The sequence below is a fragment of the Orcinus orca genome, chromosome 20 (genome assembly GCF_937001465.1).
Source record: "Orcinus orca chromosome 20, mOrcOrc1.1, whole genome shotgun sequence".
NCBI classification, from domain to species: domain Eukaryota; kingdom Metazoa; phylum Chordata; class Mammalia; order Artiodactyla; family Delphinidae; genus Orcinus; species Orcinus orca.
The window spans coordinates 18,429,074-18,445,043 of NC_064578.1; the positions used below are offsets into that span (position 1 = coordinate 18,429,074).

A 15,970-nucleotide genomic window follows, 5' to 3' on the forward strand; every position below is an offset into this window, starting at 1 on the left:
ACCGGGGCACGAACCCGTGTCCCCTGCATCGGCAGGCGGACTCTCAACCACTGAGCCACCAGGGAAGCCCCCATATAGTTTTATTTGTTTCATTTTTTAAATGTTTCATTCAAGTAAAATTAAGGTTAATATTCAATTCTTTTTTAAAAAAAATAATTTTATTTATTTATTTATTTTTGGCTGTGTTGGGTCTTCGTTTCTGTGCGAGGGCTTTCTCTAGTTGCGGCGAGCGGGGGCCACTCTTCATCGCGGTGCGCGGGCCTCTCACTATCGCGGCCTCTCTTGTTGCGGAGCACAGGCTCCAGACGCGCAGGCTCAGTAGTTGTGGCTCACGGGCCTAGTTGCTCCGCAGCATGTGGGATCTTCCCAGACCAGGGCTCGAACCCGTGTCCCCTGCATTGGCAGGCAGACTCTCAACCACTGCGCCACCAGGGAAGCCCAATATTCAATTCTTATGAGTCAAAACTTACATATTATATTTTATACACTCGAATATTATATAATTATAATAATTTCACTTTAGTTTTATTTTCTAATAAATTCAAATAAAAATTAATTACAAAGATGTTCAACATAATCCTATCCTTAAAAAAAGTCCATGCATTTTTCTAGTCATCCATCTAGTCTTCCACTAAACATACACACAGAGAATTATCTGGAATGTTAATCAAATGTTAACAACTGCTTATTTCTGAGGGGGTTAGATTTTAGGTATTTTATTGCTTTATTCTTTCTACTTTTCTGTATTATTTGGACTTTAAACAAGCATGTATTGTACTTATAAACATAACACAATTTTTTTTTAGATCAGAAAAACAACTATTTGACCATTATAATCTTTCCCCTGAGTTTCACCAGCTGGAGAGTCAGTCCAGGAAGAATATCTTTTAGCCTAGCAAAAAAAAAAACACCTCAATGTGGAAGTGCTATCAACAAGGACACAAAACCTCAATGTAAGCTTTCTAGGTTTGAAAATTTTCTCTCTTTGGGCTCAGCAGTACCTGACTGAATAGACCATATCATTAACAGATGTATGGTATCTGCAGAAACATCCCCAAAATCTCATACCTTCACAACAGGATGTCCCCCAGTAGATGCTTTCACTGCTCCTCGGCTACCTTCAGTTTCATAATGGGCTCGATGATGAGTTTTAGGTTGCACTTCTATTTTCAGTTCATATTGTCCAAAATGAGTTGGTAAAGGCCAGTCTAGTGGAGGTAATGAAGACGTGCTATAAACAAAACACACAAAGATGCATTTCACCACACTAGTATTGTCAAGCAATGATTCAAATTACTTGCACCAACATTTCTTCCCATGATCATTGAAGCAAAGTATTCAAAAAATAAAATAAAAAAAGAAAACATCACTTAATAAGTTATAACACTGGATATGGTGGGTGTTTAAGAAATAATTCTTTAACCTGAAGAATAAAATCAATTTTATCTACTTTTTAGTTTCGTATATATATTTTTTAAAAGGATAAATTCTAACATTTCATAAACTGTAACTTTCTCAAATATGTGTATATAATTACAAAAACAATCAAAATTTAAACAGCTTAAAGGGGAGAGGTTCATTTAGATATATTAGCATTGAAAATATGGCATTAGAAAAGAAACAACTTCTACGTCCACAGGTCAAATATTAATGGACCCAAACCTAGAATGATTTGTATTAGAAAGTAATATCTTCTTAATGATTGGTGAAATGGGACTTTAAAGGTTTCTTCTACCTTTGAAATGCTATCATGCCTACAGTAAATTCCTAAATCATTTCATTACTTCCTTGAATGTCCTCAGCCTAGCTTTACCAGCTACTCTGAAGATCAAAGGTATTAATTTTTATTAGTCTGAAGCAACAACTCAACTTCATCAACTCTCAGCGAGTTTCTGCACTTGTTCAAGCAAACCCCTAAAAAGATTAAGATAATTTTCAGATGCAAAGTGATGGGCTCAAAGGAATCTTCAATACCATAATTCCACATTATATTTTTCTAAAGATCTAGATCCAGAAATAAACATTCATACCAACAAAAAAACATTTTTAAAAAAAGTAAACAGACCCAACTCCATGTGGGGATTTAATACATGGTAAGTTGTCTTTTCTAATCAATTATAGACTAGATTGATTCTATAAATGGCATTGTGGTAACTGATAAGCCACTTAGAAAATAAAGTCATTACAATAGTCTTCACTCCAGTCCTTAGCCGGACTCACGATTCAAAAAAAAAAAAATTATATATATATATATATATATATATATATATATATATATAAAATTTATAAATACAAATACTACACGTTATGTACATATATTATAAAAATTATACACAAAAATTTTGTTAGAAACTCGTGAGAGTTAGATTTTTTTATTTGTAGTTACTTTAGAGTGGGGTAGGCTTTCAAATATAACATAAAATCCAAAAGCCGTGAAGGAAAAGACAAACCTGAATATATAAAATTTAAAAATTCCTCTATAACAACAAAAAAATCACAAACTTATGAAGTAAAAAGACAAAAAAAAATTATGGGAAAAACCACTTGCTACAAATATAAAAAGCAAATTTCACTTGTATATTGAGTTCTTAAAAATATAAAAAGCCTATTCCCAAGTAGTTTTTTTTTTTTTTTGCGGTACGTGGGCCTCTCACTGCTGTGGCCTCTCCCGCGGCGGAGCACAGGCTCCGGACATGCAGGCTCAGCGGCCATGGCTCATGGGGCCAGCCACTCCGCGGCATGTGGGAGCCTCCCGGACCGGGGCACGAACCCGTGTCCCCTGCATCGGCAGGCGGACTCCCAACCACTGCGCCACCAGGGAAGCCCCCCAAGTGGTTTTATTAGTAATTTAATTTATATTATAATCAATCTTTTACAAGAAGCTTTTGTGGATAAGAAAATTCCTTCTAGGGATTCTTAAATGTAATTAATTTGCTATTATCTGCAATTCATTATACACTTTGAAAATTATAACTTTAGCCTATCTAAAGACACTTTTAAGACTAAAAGGAAAATAAATGTGGACTTTGTCTGCAAGAAATTGAAGAAAAAAAAAGGAGGAAGAAAAACGGTCAAATAATTCTATATAGATAATGTAGTTACATGCCACCAATAACACATAAACATGAAAAATGACCATCATCTATTTCCATCAACTCACCGAAATATAGGGGTGTGACCAGGCTTTGGTTTGCTCCAGGTAAAGGGTGAAGGAACTGAAAGAAATTGGTCACCAGATGAATCTTTCTTTAAAGGATACTGAGATCCAAGGCCATCATCTATTGAAGTTTCCCGGGATGGTGAAAGATTCCCTTGGTCATCTGAACAGAGCTCTAATTTTCCTGGTAGTACGGTAGCTTGATCTTCAGAAGTCTTCCTTGTTTTCAGAGGAATATCAGTCTCTACACAGTACTGAAATGGAAAAAGTGCAGGGCCAAGGCCTGATCCACCCTGGACAGAAGCATTGAGCCAGGTATCTTCTGTTACACTTCCCCTGGGGGAGTGACCAGGAGAAGGAACAGGTGAGTGATGAGGCGAAAGGGACCCAGCATAACAAACCTCAGCACTAGAGTGCCGCCGTTTCCCACAAGGGGAAGTAGGCCTTGATGAGGGTCCTGAGGCTGGCCTGGGGCTCAGCCAATTCTCATCAGTGACACTAGATCTAGGAGAGTGGCAAGGAGATTGCCTAGGTGACAAGGAGTGTCCAAGTCCATACTGTTGATTCCAGGACTCTTCTCCAGGGCAGCCTCCTGGCGAGCCACCAGGAGAAGTCAGAGGGGATCCGAGAGTAAATCGGGCAGCAGCTTCATTCAACTCCGAATCCACATCATCATAAATATGTGAAAGAGATTCACAAGAAGACGCATCTGAGAACCAGCTCCTAGAAGAGATGCTGCTGGCAGGACTAGGACTAAGGGAAGACTCCCGGTAGGATGGCTCAAGAGGAAGATAGAGATGATCTCTAGAAGGCCTTTCCAAATATTCCCTTTCTGGGTCATTTATGTGTAGGTCATCTTCATGAGTATCAATTTCTTGATGACAGTTAGGAGAGATGGATGTAATTTGAATACTTGGGCACTCAAAGGGTTTGGGACCACCTAATGGGCTGTATTTAGATTCAGGAATTTCACAAGTTCCTTCATAGTTTTTGTGACCTTGGAGCTGAAACGATGATGACAAAACAGAAGAGTGAGACGGTAATCCATGATGTGGTAAGCAAAGTGGTGAGTTTAAAGTAGATGGAGGTGGATCTACATTAAAGATGTAAATGGATGCACAATCATCTGGCTCAAGATCTATGGGGGTTGGGGGGAGCAAAAAAGAAAAAAATTAACAAAACAAGAAATTAGAAATCTTAGATGTATAAATTACTAGATGAGAACGTAAATAATAATAATCTTGAGAGGAAGAAAGTGGGACATAAAATGTACATTAGCTCCACTGAAGAGTGGTGTATGTGTGTGTGTGTTTTAATGCATCTGATTATTTCTGCAGATATACATAATTATCACATATTTAATTTTTTCTCTTTTTCTGTATTTCCGTATTTTCTAAAATAAGAATCTGAAAACAATAAATGCTTTTATAAAAGAAATAATCATATCCATAATTCTAAAAAATACTCACAGAATTATGTAATGATATGATCATATAAATTCAGCCTCCTCTGGGGTCTGCAGGTTAAAATGGAGTAAAGGATAAAGCAGAGTCTTTGAAAGGTTTTTAATTATAATTATACACACTAGTTTATTAATGCAAAGTATTACAGACTGATATTCAGGAGACCTAGACACTAGCCTACCTCTGCCATTAGTTGTGAGCTTAGTCACATATTTTAACCTCTCCAAGGCCTCAGTTTCCTTGCAATGTAATTCAAGAAATGTTTATGATGAACAGAAAGAGTTCTTCCGTTCACAGTCACACCATCAAGAATTCATATCTTTGGTCATGGCAAACCAGGTTACAAAAGACACATGACCCCACTGGATCCTTCACCTCAACTAGAAAATAACTCAACAGGGCTTTTAACTATTGATTAATTGTTAAAGTAATCCTCATAAAGGCAGAACTTTTAAAATGTACCCCTTGCTAGAGTATTTAACACTAAACAAGTCCTGCCAAATTACCTACTGAGAGCACCTGCAGCAATAAGGGTATTTTTGCAACTTCACTTTTAGGGAGGAGCGATTATTTTCCATTTTCACAGAGGCAGAAGTAGTACTAACCCCTCATACAAGGTGTTGGTTGAACACCTTCACTTTTTCCAGAGATCATCACTGGGAAACCAAAGACAAAACTGTTCATAGATACAACAAAGAGAAGCACAAATCTGTAGCCTCTTCTCAAAAGTACTCAAGTAGATCACATTATTTAATTACATAAGTACCAGTGGAAAATAACAAACACATGTCTTTAGACTCTTGGTGTCATCATTAGCCAGCATCCTACAATTTAACTACCTCCATAAGTCCTAGATTTGGGAGCTTTTAAGATGTTCTGTGGTTAGTGAACATACTCAGTAAAGAGTTTTTACATATATTAAAACAACAAAACAAAACCCCCTAGGTTTAAACCCTGGCTCTGCCTTCCCACCACTGTGTGAACATGGACAAGTTACTTAACCTGCCTGAACCTCAGTTTTCTGAGGCACTTTTTTCTATAAAACTGGAAGGCTGTGAGTAGAATATTACCCGAAATGCATGGGACCATTTTAAGGCAAGCAACCTAACACAATGACTAATATTTAGCAAGAACCCAATACATACCTTATTTTTTTTAATTCTGAAATATTTCCTAATAAATTGAAACACCTTTCTAAGTATACCACTCACTCCACTCTCTCAACCCACTTACTGAATCAAGAGAAGAAGGAAATCAGAACTCCAAAGAAGAAAACCCATCTGTGACTTAGATAAAAAGCTGAAGGGGGCTTCCCTGGTGGCGCAGTGGAATCCGCCTGCCAATGCAGGGGACACGGGTTCAAGCCCTGGTCCGGGAAATTCCCACATGCCGCGGAGCAACTAAGCCTGTGCGCCACAGCTACTGAGCCTGCGCTCTAGAGAGCCCACGAGCCACAACTACTGAGCCCGCATGCCTGGAGCCCGTGCTCCACAAGAGAAACCACCGCAATGAGAAGCCCGCGTACTGCAACGAAGAGTAGCTCCCGCTCGCTGCAACTAGAGAAAGCCCACGCGCAGCAACGAAGACCCCAAGACAGCCAAAAATAAAAACAAATGAATAAATTTATTGAAAAAAAAGGAAAAAAAAGCTGAAGGGAAAAGCTATTAAAAATAAAAACAAGGACTTCACTGGTGGCACAGTGGTTAAGAATCTGTCAGTGCAGGGGACACAGGTTCGAGCCCTGGTCCGGGAAGATCCCACATGCCATGGAGCAACCAAGCCTGTGAGCCACAACTACCAAGCCTGCGTACTGCAACTACTGAAGCCCGCACGCCTAGAGCCCGTGCTCCGCAACAAGAGAAGCCATCGCAATGAGAAGCCCATGCACCACAGTGAAGAGTAGAAAGCCCGTGGGCAGCAAAGAAGACCCAACACAGCCAAAAATACATAAATAAATAAATTTATTTAAAAAATAAACAACAAAATGAAGAGGTCTGGGGGAAAATGGGGAGTGACTGCTAATGGGTATTGGGTTTCTTTCTGGGGTGATGAAAATGTTGTAACAGTGACTGTGGTAATGGTTGCACTATTCTGTGAATAAACTAAAAACCACTAAATTATAAACTCTAAATGGGTGAATTGTATGGTATGTAAATTATATCTCAATAAAGCTGTAATAAATATATAATGAACATATATGTATATTTTTCACAATTAAAAGTATTTTTTAAAAGTTAAAAAATTTGTTTCTTATCTGACTATAAGAAAATCATCAAAGAAATTGTAAACAAGTGCTATCACCTCACATTTAACATTTTCATGTATGTCCTGGTCTACATGGGTATATATATTTTATACAGTTGTGACCGTAACAGTTTTGGGTTTTTTAAAAACCTTTTATTAAAGGATAAGGTACATACACAAAAGTACACATATCGTAAGTATATAGTTTGGGTAAGCTGTCACAAACATACACACTCTGTAATAGCTCCCTTTAAAAAAAAGAACACAGGAGGAGGGATAAATTAGGAGTTTGGGATTAGCAGATACAAACTACTATATAAAAAGATAAACAACAAGGTCCTACTATATGGCACAGGAAGTTATAGTCAATATCCTGTAATAAACTATAATGGAAAAGAATCTGAAAAAGAATATATATATACACACACACACACACACACACATACATATCTGAATCCCTTTGCTGTACACCAGAAACTAATACAACACTGTAAATCAACTATACTTCAAAAAAAAAAAAGAACATCTCAGAAGTCCCCCTTTGGCTCCCTTCCAAGTTATTACCTCTCCCAAAAAAGTAAACACTATATTGACTTCTAACAGTCTAGATTTGTTTTGCCTATTTAACATACAACTTGGTCTTTCAATTTTTTCATATTATATTGGGCTTTATAAAGTTTCTAAACAATTTTCAAGGCCATATAAAATGTCAAGTCAATGATCATAGTTATTTCCTACTTTTTACTCTTATAAATAATGTAGCATTGAACATCTCTATACCTATAGCTTTTTATCTTCTTTTGAAGTAGTCTTCAAGGATAAATTAAGGGCAGAGTTACTAGATGACAGGGCACACACATTTTTAGCACTCCTACTACATAAGAGACATTTGTTTCAGAAGACTTGTTTTAATTTGCAACATTGGAGGGACATAAGACAGTTTCTTCAACCAAGATGTTATTTTAAAATTTAGTGTAATTTAGGACTAAAATGGTTCTGTATGAAATATGTTTGTAGGCTGCAAGGAACAGAAAACTGAACTCAAAGTAGCTGAGGGGGAGGGGCAGTATTTTTCATCCAACAATAACACCAGGTCCAAAGGTAGAACATCCCCAGTGTAGGTGTTATTTCTTCAGTTCAACAAAGTCATTAACCAGTTTCTTTCTGTATTCCCATTTTGCCATTTCGCAGGTGCTAACTTTGTCCTATTCACTTTTCAACCATATATGTGTATTTTGCCCTAAAACCACAAGCAATGTGATCATTCATTTAATAAATATTTTTTGAGTAGCTACTATATAGCAGGCATGTTGTAGACATTGAAAACATGAGTAAGCTTTACATATGAGTAAAGTCCCCATCCTCTTAGAACTTATATTCTAGTAAAATGTCAGGTGGTGATATTTGCTATAAGGAAAAATAAAATAAAGTAAGGAGAATGGAGTAGGGAAAAGGGGAAGTTAATTTAGATAGGTCAGAAAAGGGCTCTTTCTCCAATGTTTGAGGAGATACCAAAAGGATATGAGGAATGAGCTATACAGAGATCTAGGGGAAGAATATTGTGGGTATAGGAAATAGTGAGTGCAAAAGGCCTGAGAACGGAGTATTTTTGGAGTTTATGAGAAAAAGCAAGAAGGCCAGTGGGAATAGAGTGAGGAGATAAAATGATAAGGGCTTGGTGGGGGGTGGGGCCACTGGCTATTCAAGTAAGGCCTCATAAACCAGTAGAATGACTGGTTTTTATTACGAGATGAGAAACCACTGGAGGGTAGTAAGCAAAGCAGTGTCATGATTTGATATATATATATATATATAATCTGATATACATTTAAGAGACTTGTTATAAGCCAGGTGCCAAATAATGGAGCATAAGGACCCAGGAGGTGGTGGGTTGTAAAAGTAGAGGAAACATTAAGAAGTGAGTTTTTTTCTAATTATGGTAGAGCTGTCAGAACTCGTTGATGAATTAAATGGGAGAAAGAGGGGACTCAAAGATGACACCAAGGTTTTGGGCCTGAACTATTACAAGAACAGTACTTCTAATTACTGAAATGAAGGAGAAAATGAGAAAGAGTTGAGAGATATGAAATAAAAAAACTTCACTTTGTACATATTAAATAAATGTGAGATTCCAATAAACTTTCCAAGTAGAGATATCAAGTACATAGTTACATTAAAAAATCTCAGCCTGGGCTTCCCTGGTGGCGCAGTGGTTGAGAGTCCGCCTGCTGAAGCAGGGGACATGGGTTCGTGCCCCGGTCCGGGAAGATCCCACATGCCGCAGAGCAGCTGGGCCCGTGAGCCATGGCTGCTGAGCCTGCGCATCCGGAGCCTGTGCTCTGCAACGGGAGAGGCCACAACAGTAAGAGGCCCGCGTACCGCAAAAAAAAAAAAAAAAAAGTCTCAGCCTGGGGACTTCCCTGGCAGTCCAGTGGTTAAAACTCCACACTCCCAATGCAGGAGGCACAGGTTCGATCCCTGGCTGGGAGCTAAGATCCTGCATGCCGCATGGCACGGCCTAAAAAAAAAAAAAAGTCTCAGCCTGGCCATGTAAACTTGGGAGTCTTATGAATGCATAGATAATATGTGAAGCCATAAGACCACAAGAGATGACTAGGGAGTGAGCTTAGATAGAGACAGATATAGAAGAAAGCAGGCCACAGGGAGATCAGCTGGGTGCTTTGCGATGACCTAGAGGGATGGGATAGGGAGGATGGGAGGGAGGCTCAAGAGGGAGGGGATATATGTATGCATATAGCTGATTCACTTTGGTGTACAACAGGAACTAATACAGTATTGTGAAGCAATTATACTCCAATAAAGATCTATTAAAAAAAAGAAGAAAGCAGGCAACTGAGGCATAGAGGATTCCAAACTTTAGCGACAGCGAGACAAAAAAGAATGGATAAGAAAGGAGAAGAGACAGTCAGTGAAATGGAAGAACCAAAAGTGTGGCATACCAGAACCCAAGTGAAGAAAGTGTTCATTCATTCAACTATTTATAATGTGATTAGTATTTTCTAGGAATTGTTCTAGATGCTAGGTATAAATAAGACATGCATGGTCCTTGCCCTCATGGAGTGTACAGTCTCAGAGGAGATCGACAAAAACAAAAATTAAAAATTATAAGTATTACTAAGTGGTGGGAAAGAGACTAAAGAAGGAACCTATTTTAAAGAGAGTACAGGGATGGCCTTTCTGAGAAGGTAGCATAGGAACCAGCAAGCAAAGAAAAGGGAGGTGGGGGTGGAGAGGCATGAGTATAAGAGCTCCAACACAGGGGGAAAGTATAAGCAAACACTGAGTCACATAAGACCTTGGCTTCTTTGAGGAAGCAAAAGGCCAACTATGGCAACAGTTAACAACTGAAGGGGGAAAACTGAAAGAAGCAAAAACCTAGAAGGATCATAGTAAGGAGTTTAAATTTTATTCTAAGGATAATATAAACCATCAAAGTTTTAAAAAGGAAATGCACGATCTCTATTATATTTGAGAATAATTTCATTCAGAAATATATAGCAAATCTGGGATTGACCAGAACAGGAGGGTTTCATTTTTTGGATCAAGAGTTTAAAATGGGGACTTCCCTGGTGGCGCAGTGGTTAAGAATCCGCCTGCCAATGCAGGGGACACGGGTTCGAGCCCTGCTCCGAGAAGATCCCACATGCCACGGAGCAACTAAGCCCGTGTGCCACAACTACTGACCCTGTGCTCTAGAGCCTGTGAACCACAACTACTGAAGCCCACATGCTACAACTACTGAAGCCCGTGCACATAGAGCCTGTGCCCTGCAACAAGAGAAGCCACTGCAATGAGAAGCCCGCGCACTGCAATGAAGAGTAACTCCTGCTCGCCACAACTAGAGAAAGCCCGCGCACAGCAACGAAGACTCAACACAGCCAAAAATAAATAAATAAAAAATAAAATAAATTTATATATATAAAAAAAGTTTAAAATGGCAGATTAAAAAACTCACGCCTGCAGGTGCACAAAAATGGGACTATACTTAATTCCACTATACACTTATAAATGGTTAAGATGGTAGATTTTATGCTATGTATAGTTTACTAAAATTAAAAAAACAAAAATATAAAAAACTGCTGGCACCTTGGTTCAAAGCAAGACAGCAGCACCCAACTATACAAACTGTCACTGAATTATTCACCACCATACTTCTGTAGTTAAAAAAAAAAAATCCAATTTTACTTAGAAATGTACTTGATAGGAACTTCCCTGGTGGTGCAGGGGTTAAGACTCTGCCTGCCAACGCAGGGGACACGGGTTTGAGCCCTGCTCCGGGAATATCCCACATGTCGCAGAGCAACTAAGCCAGTGCACCACAACTACTGAGCCTGAGTTCTAGAGCCTGCGAACCACAACTACTGAGCCCACAACTACTGAAGCCCGCGCACCTAGGGCCCGTGCTCCACAACAGGAGAAGCCACCGCAATGAGAAGCCCATGCGCTGCAACGAAGGATAGCCCCCACTCGCTGCAACTAGAGAAAAGCCCGCACGCAGAAATGAAGACCCAACGCAGCCCAAAATTAATTAATTCATTTTTTAAAAAAAGAAATGTATCTGATGGGCTTCCCTGGTGGCACAGTGGTTGACAGTCCGCCTGCAGATGCAGGGGACACGGATTCGTGCCTCGGTTCGGGAAGATCCCACGTGCCGCGGAGCGGCTAGGCCCGTGAGCCATGGCAGCTGAGCCTGTGCGTCCGGAGCCTGTGCTCCGCAACCGGAGAGGCCACAACAGTGAGAGCTCCGCGTACCGCAAAAAAAAAAAAAAAAAAAAAAAAGAAATGTACTTGATAAAGTAGCAAAAATTATCAGTGTATTATATTAAACTTCAACCCTTTGAGGGGGGGAAAAAGGGTGGGGGAGAAGGGAAGAAAGTCACCCTTGGAAGATATAGTTTTATTAAAATGTAATTATTGTACCAATGCTATTTTGTGTTGAATAATGCTGAAATCCACACCCTTCCCCCAAGTAAACTGTAGATGAAGAAACATTCTATATCAGAATGATGTCTTAAAGCATTGCAGAGATTTGCATGCAAAATTTCGGGGAGTGCTGTTTTATCTTTTTCCTAAATGTCACCACAGTCCAAGCTCTGGAAATGATATGAGCAGCTACTACAATCTCACTATGATAAACAGTCCTACATCTAGATTTCCAACTCTAGAATTCTCAAATTCATGGTGCTTCAGTAATTTGACCATCTCGAGACATATTTGCCCCCTTCAGCCACCAGGGGGCCCCAGGCAAGCATGCAGTAATCTGGGCAACACAGGTTGCCTACAAATGTATTTGCTTAAACTGTAAAGCAGGGGTTGGTAAAATTTAGCCCACAGGCCAAACCTGGCCTACCACCTGTTTCTGCACAGGCTACAACCTAAGAATGGTTTTAAAATGGTTGGAAAAAATCAAAATAGTACTGTTTAATGACACAAAATAATGTGAAATACAAATTCTGGTGTCCACAAATGAAGTTTTATTGGAATATAGCCATGCTCATTCATTTATATACAACCTATGGTTACTTTCATGGAACAAAAGTAGAGCTGAGTAGCTGTGAGAGATAATGCTTCCCACTGTTACTTGGTGCACTAACAAACTGCAGTGACACAGTTCTATGTGCATTCTGAGTGCAAAGCATATTGATGTATTGCAACATTTTTTAAAACTTACTGGTACATACCTATCACTAAAAAACAGGAAAGAAAAAAAAAAACAGGAAAGAGAAAAGTGGACTTCAAATTGAATGCCATGCTTTTAAGGCACAGTAGAGTGTGAGTTATCTTCTTATCAAATTAGATGGCAAAGAATTATGTTTATTGTGCAATAACATTATGGCTGTGCTATAAGAATACCTTATACATCAGCATTACCAGTAAGCATTCATCACAACACTCCCAACTAACAGGAAAACAAGAGAAAAAATGAGAAAAAACAGAATACCTTATCACAGCAGGATTTCTTCAGAAGAAGAAAAAATTAAAATGAGGCTGCAACCAAAGAAAGTTTCTGAATGGCTCGTCTGTTAGGCGAGCAAAGAAAGCCACTTACTAATGGTAATTTACTTAAATTGTGTCTGACTGCAGCAACTGAAGAAACTTCAGAGAAAATAAACCAGTAAAGGGCTTCCCTGGTGGCGCAGTGGTAGAGAGTCTGCCTGCCAATGCAGGGGACATGGGTTCGTGCCCCGGTCCGGGAAGATCCTACATGCCGTGGAGCGGCTGGGCCCGTGAGCCATGGCGGCTGAGCCTGCGCGTCCAGAGCCCGTGCTCCGCAACGGGAGAGGCCACAAGAGTGAGAGGCCCGCGTACCAACCAATCAATCAATCAATCAATCAATCAATCAATAAACTAGTAAAGACTATCAGCAAGGATGGTTGGTTGAAAAATTGAGGACACTGGTAGCAACATCAAGAGGCAATTACAAAACAAAAGGTTTCAAGGTTCTCCTTGGCTCCTGCTGTGTAACCAAATGTTACTGATTTTACTTAATTATTATTTACTTGAAGACTCAATGCAGAGTTTAAACTGAAAAATTAGCCTTCTATGAATAGTTTGCATGGAACAACTTCAGGCAAGAATATTTTCAAAGTTGAGAAAATAGTTTAGTACAATCTAAGTGTACTCTGTTAGGATGTGTTATAACTGGTATTGGTAGAAATATGTACGAGAATACTATGAACAACTGCATACCACCAACTTAGACAATCTACAAGAAATGGGCAAATTCTTACAAACACAAAAATTACCAATAATGACTCAGAAGAAACAGAAAATCTCAAGAGACCTATATCAAGTAAAGAGATTGAATGAGTAGCCAAAAAATCTCCCAACAAAAGAAGTCCAGGACAACATGGCTTCTACCAAACATTTAGATAAGAATTAACAGCAATCGTTCTCAAACTCTTCCAAAAAACAGAAGAGTAGAGAACACTTCCTAACATTCTACAAGCCCAGTTTTACCCTGATACCAAAACAAGACAAAAATACCACAAGAAAACTACAAGCCAATACCTCTTATAAATACAGATGCAAAAATTCTCAACAAAATACTAACCAAATCTAATACCACATTATAAGGACCAAATGGAATTTATCCCAGGAATGTAGGGGTGGGTCAACATACAAAAATCAATCACCACATTACCAAAATGAAAGAAAAAACCACACAATCATCTGAATTAACACAGAAAAGGTATTTGACAGAATTCAATACCCTATCATGATGGAAAAAAAAAGAAAACTCAGCAAACTAGGAAAAGAAGGGAAGTCCTTAAAATGATCAAGGGTGTTTATGAAAAACCCACAGCTAACATCATACTTAATGATGAAAAACAGAAGGCTTTCCCCCCTCAAATCAGGAACAAGACAAAGACGCCTGCTTTCACCACTGCTATTCAACATTATACTGGAAACTCCTAGCCAGCAATTAGGCAATAAAAAGAAATAGAAAGGGGCTTCCCTGGTGGCGCAGTGGTTGAGAGTCTGCCTGCCGATGCAGGGGACATGGGTTCGTGCCCGGGGCCGGGAAGATCCCACATGCCGCGGAGCGGCTGGGCCCGTGAGCCATGGCCGCTGAGCCTGCGTGTCCAGAGCCTGTGCTCCGCAACGGGAGAGGCCACAACAGTAAGAGGCCCGCGTACCGCAAAGAAAAAAAAAAAAAGAAATAGCATCCAATTCGGAAAGGAAGAGGTAAAACTATCTCTGTTTGCTGATGACATGATTCTATATATAGAAAATCTCACAGAATCCACAAAACGCAACTAGAGCTAATAAACAAATTCAGGAAAGTTGCAGGATAGAAGATTAACACATGAAATTCAGTTGTGCTTCTATATGCTGCAATGAACAATCGAAAAAGGAAACTAAGAAAATTCTATTTACAATAGCCTCCAAGAGAATATAATACTTAGGAATAAATTTAACCAAAAATACTTGCACACTAAAAACTACAAAATTTTGCTGAAAGAAATTAAAGAAAACCTAAATAAATGGTAAGAGACTTCCCTTGTTCATGAATTGGAAGACTTTAATATTGTTAACACTGCAATACTCCGCAAAGCAATATACAGAGTCAATACAATCTCTACCAAAATTTCAATAGCTTTTTCTGCATAAATGCAAAGACCAATCCTCAAATTTATACATAACTGAAAGGGGCCTAGAACAGCCAAAATAATATTGAAAGTGAAAAACGAAGCAGGAGGACTCATACTTCACAATTCAAAACTTACTACGAAACGACAGTAATCAGAACAGTGTGGTACTGGCACAAGGAAAAACATATAAACTAATGGAACAAACAGAACTGAGAGTCCAGAAATAAACCCAAAACATCTACGGACAATTGATTTTTTTAATACCATTTTTAAAGGTTACAGTCCATTTACAGTTATTACAAAATATTGACTATATTCCTCATATTGTATAATACATTCTTGTAGCTTATCTTACACCCAATACTTTTAACCTCCCACTCCTCCATTCCTATACTGCCCCCACCCCTGCCCGCTGGTAACCACTAGCCTGTTCTCTATATCTGAGAGTTTGCTTCTTTGTTGTTATATTCACTAGTTTGTTGTATTGGGTTGCCCAAAAAATTCGTTCGGGTGGTTCCATAACATCTTACAGAAAACCCAAACGAACTTTTTGGCCAACCCAATATTTTTTAGATTCCACATGTAAGTGACATCATATAGCATTTGTCTTTCTCTGTCTGACGTATTTCACTTAGCATAATGTATGGCCAACTGATTTTTTTTCCTTTTTTTAAAACTGAAGTATAGTTGATTCAAAATGTTGTTAGTTTCAGGTGTACAGCAAAATGATTCAGTTATACTTATATATATCTATTCTTTTTCAGATTTTTTTCCATTATAGGTTATTACAAGATATTGAATATAGTTCCCTGTGCTATATAGTAGGTTCTTGTTGTTTATCTATTTTTTTACATAGTAGTGTCTATCTGTTAATCCCAAACTCCTAATTTATCCCTCTCCACCCTTTTCCCCTTTAGTAACCATACACTTGTTTTCTATGCCTGTGAGTCTATTTCTGTTTTGTAAATAAGTTGATTTTTATCATTTTA

At 38.7% G+C, this 15,970-nt stretch overlaps 1 protein-coding gene across 6 annotated transcripts in view; it reads right to left on the bottom strand.

The window, feature by feature from the left end:
• Positions 1 to 15,970, bottom strand: part of NFATC3 (nuclear factor of activated T cells 3) — a 134,830-nt gene that overhangs the window by 85,992 nt on the left and 32,868 nt on the right. For all 6 annotated transcript variants that reach the window (XR_007474513.1, XR_004485032.2, XR_007474514.1 and 3 more), the window contains exons 2-3: positions 3,161 to 4,295; positions 1,069 to 1,231 (exon numbers count right to left, since the gene is read on the bottom strand). Coding sequence is in view for 3 of the 6 variants with exons in the window: in XM_033434206.2 (XP_033290097.1) it covers positions 1,069 to 1,231; positions 3,161 to 4,295 (1,298 nt within the window). In the remaining 3 variants the exon portion in view is untranslated. The remainder of the gene's footprint in view (positions 1 to 1,068; positions 1,232 to 3,160; positions 4,296 to 15,970) is intronic.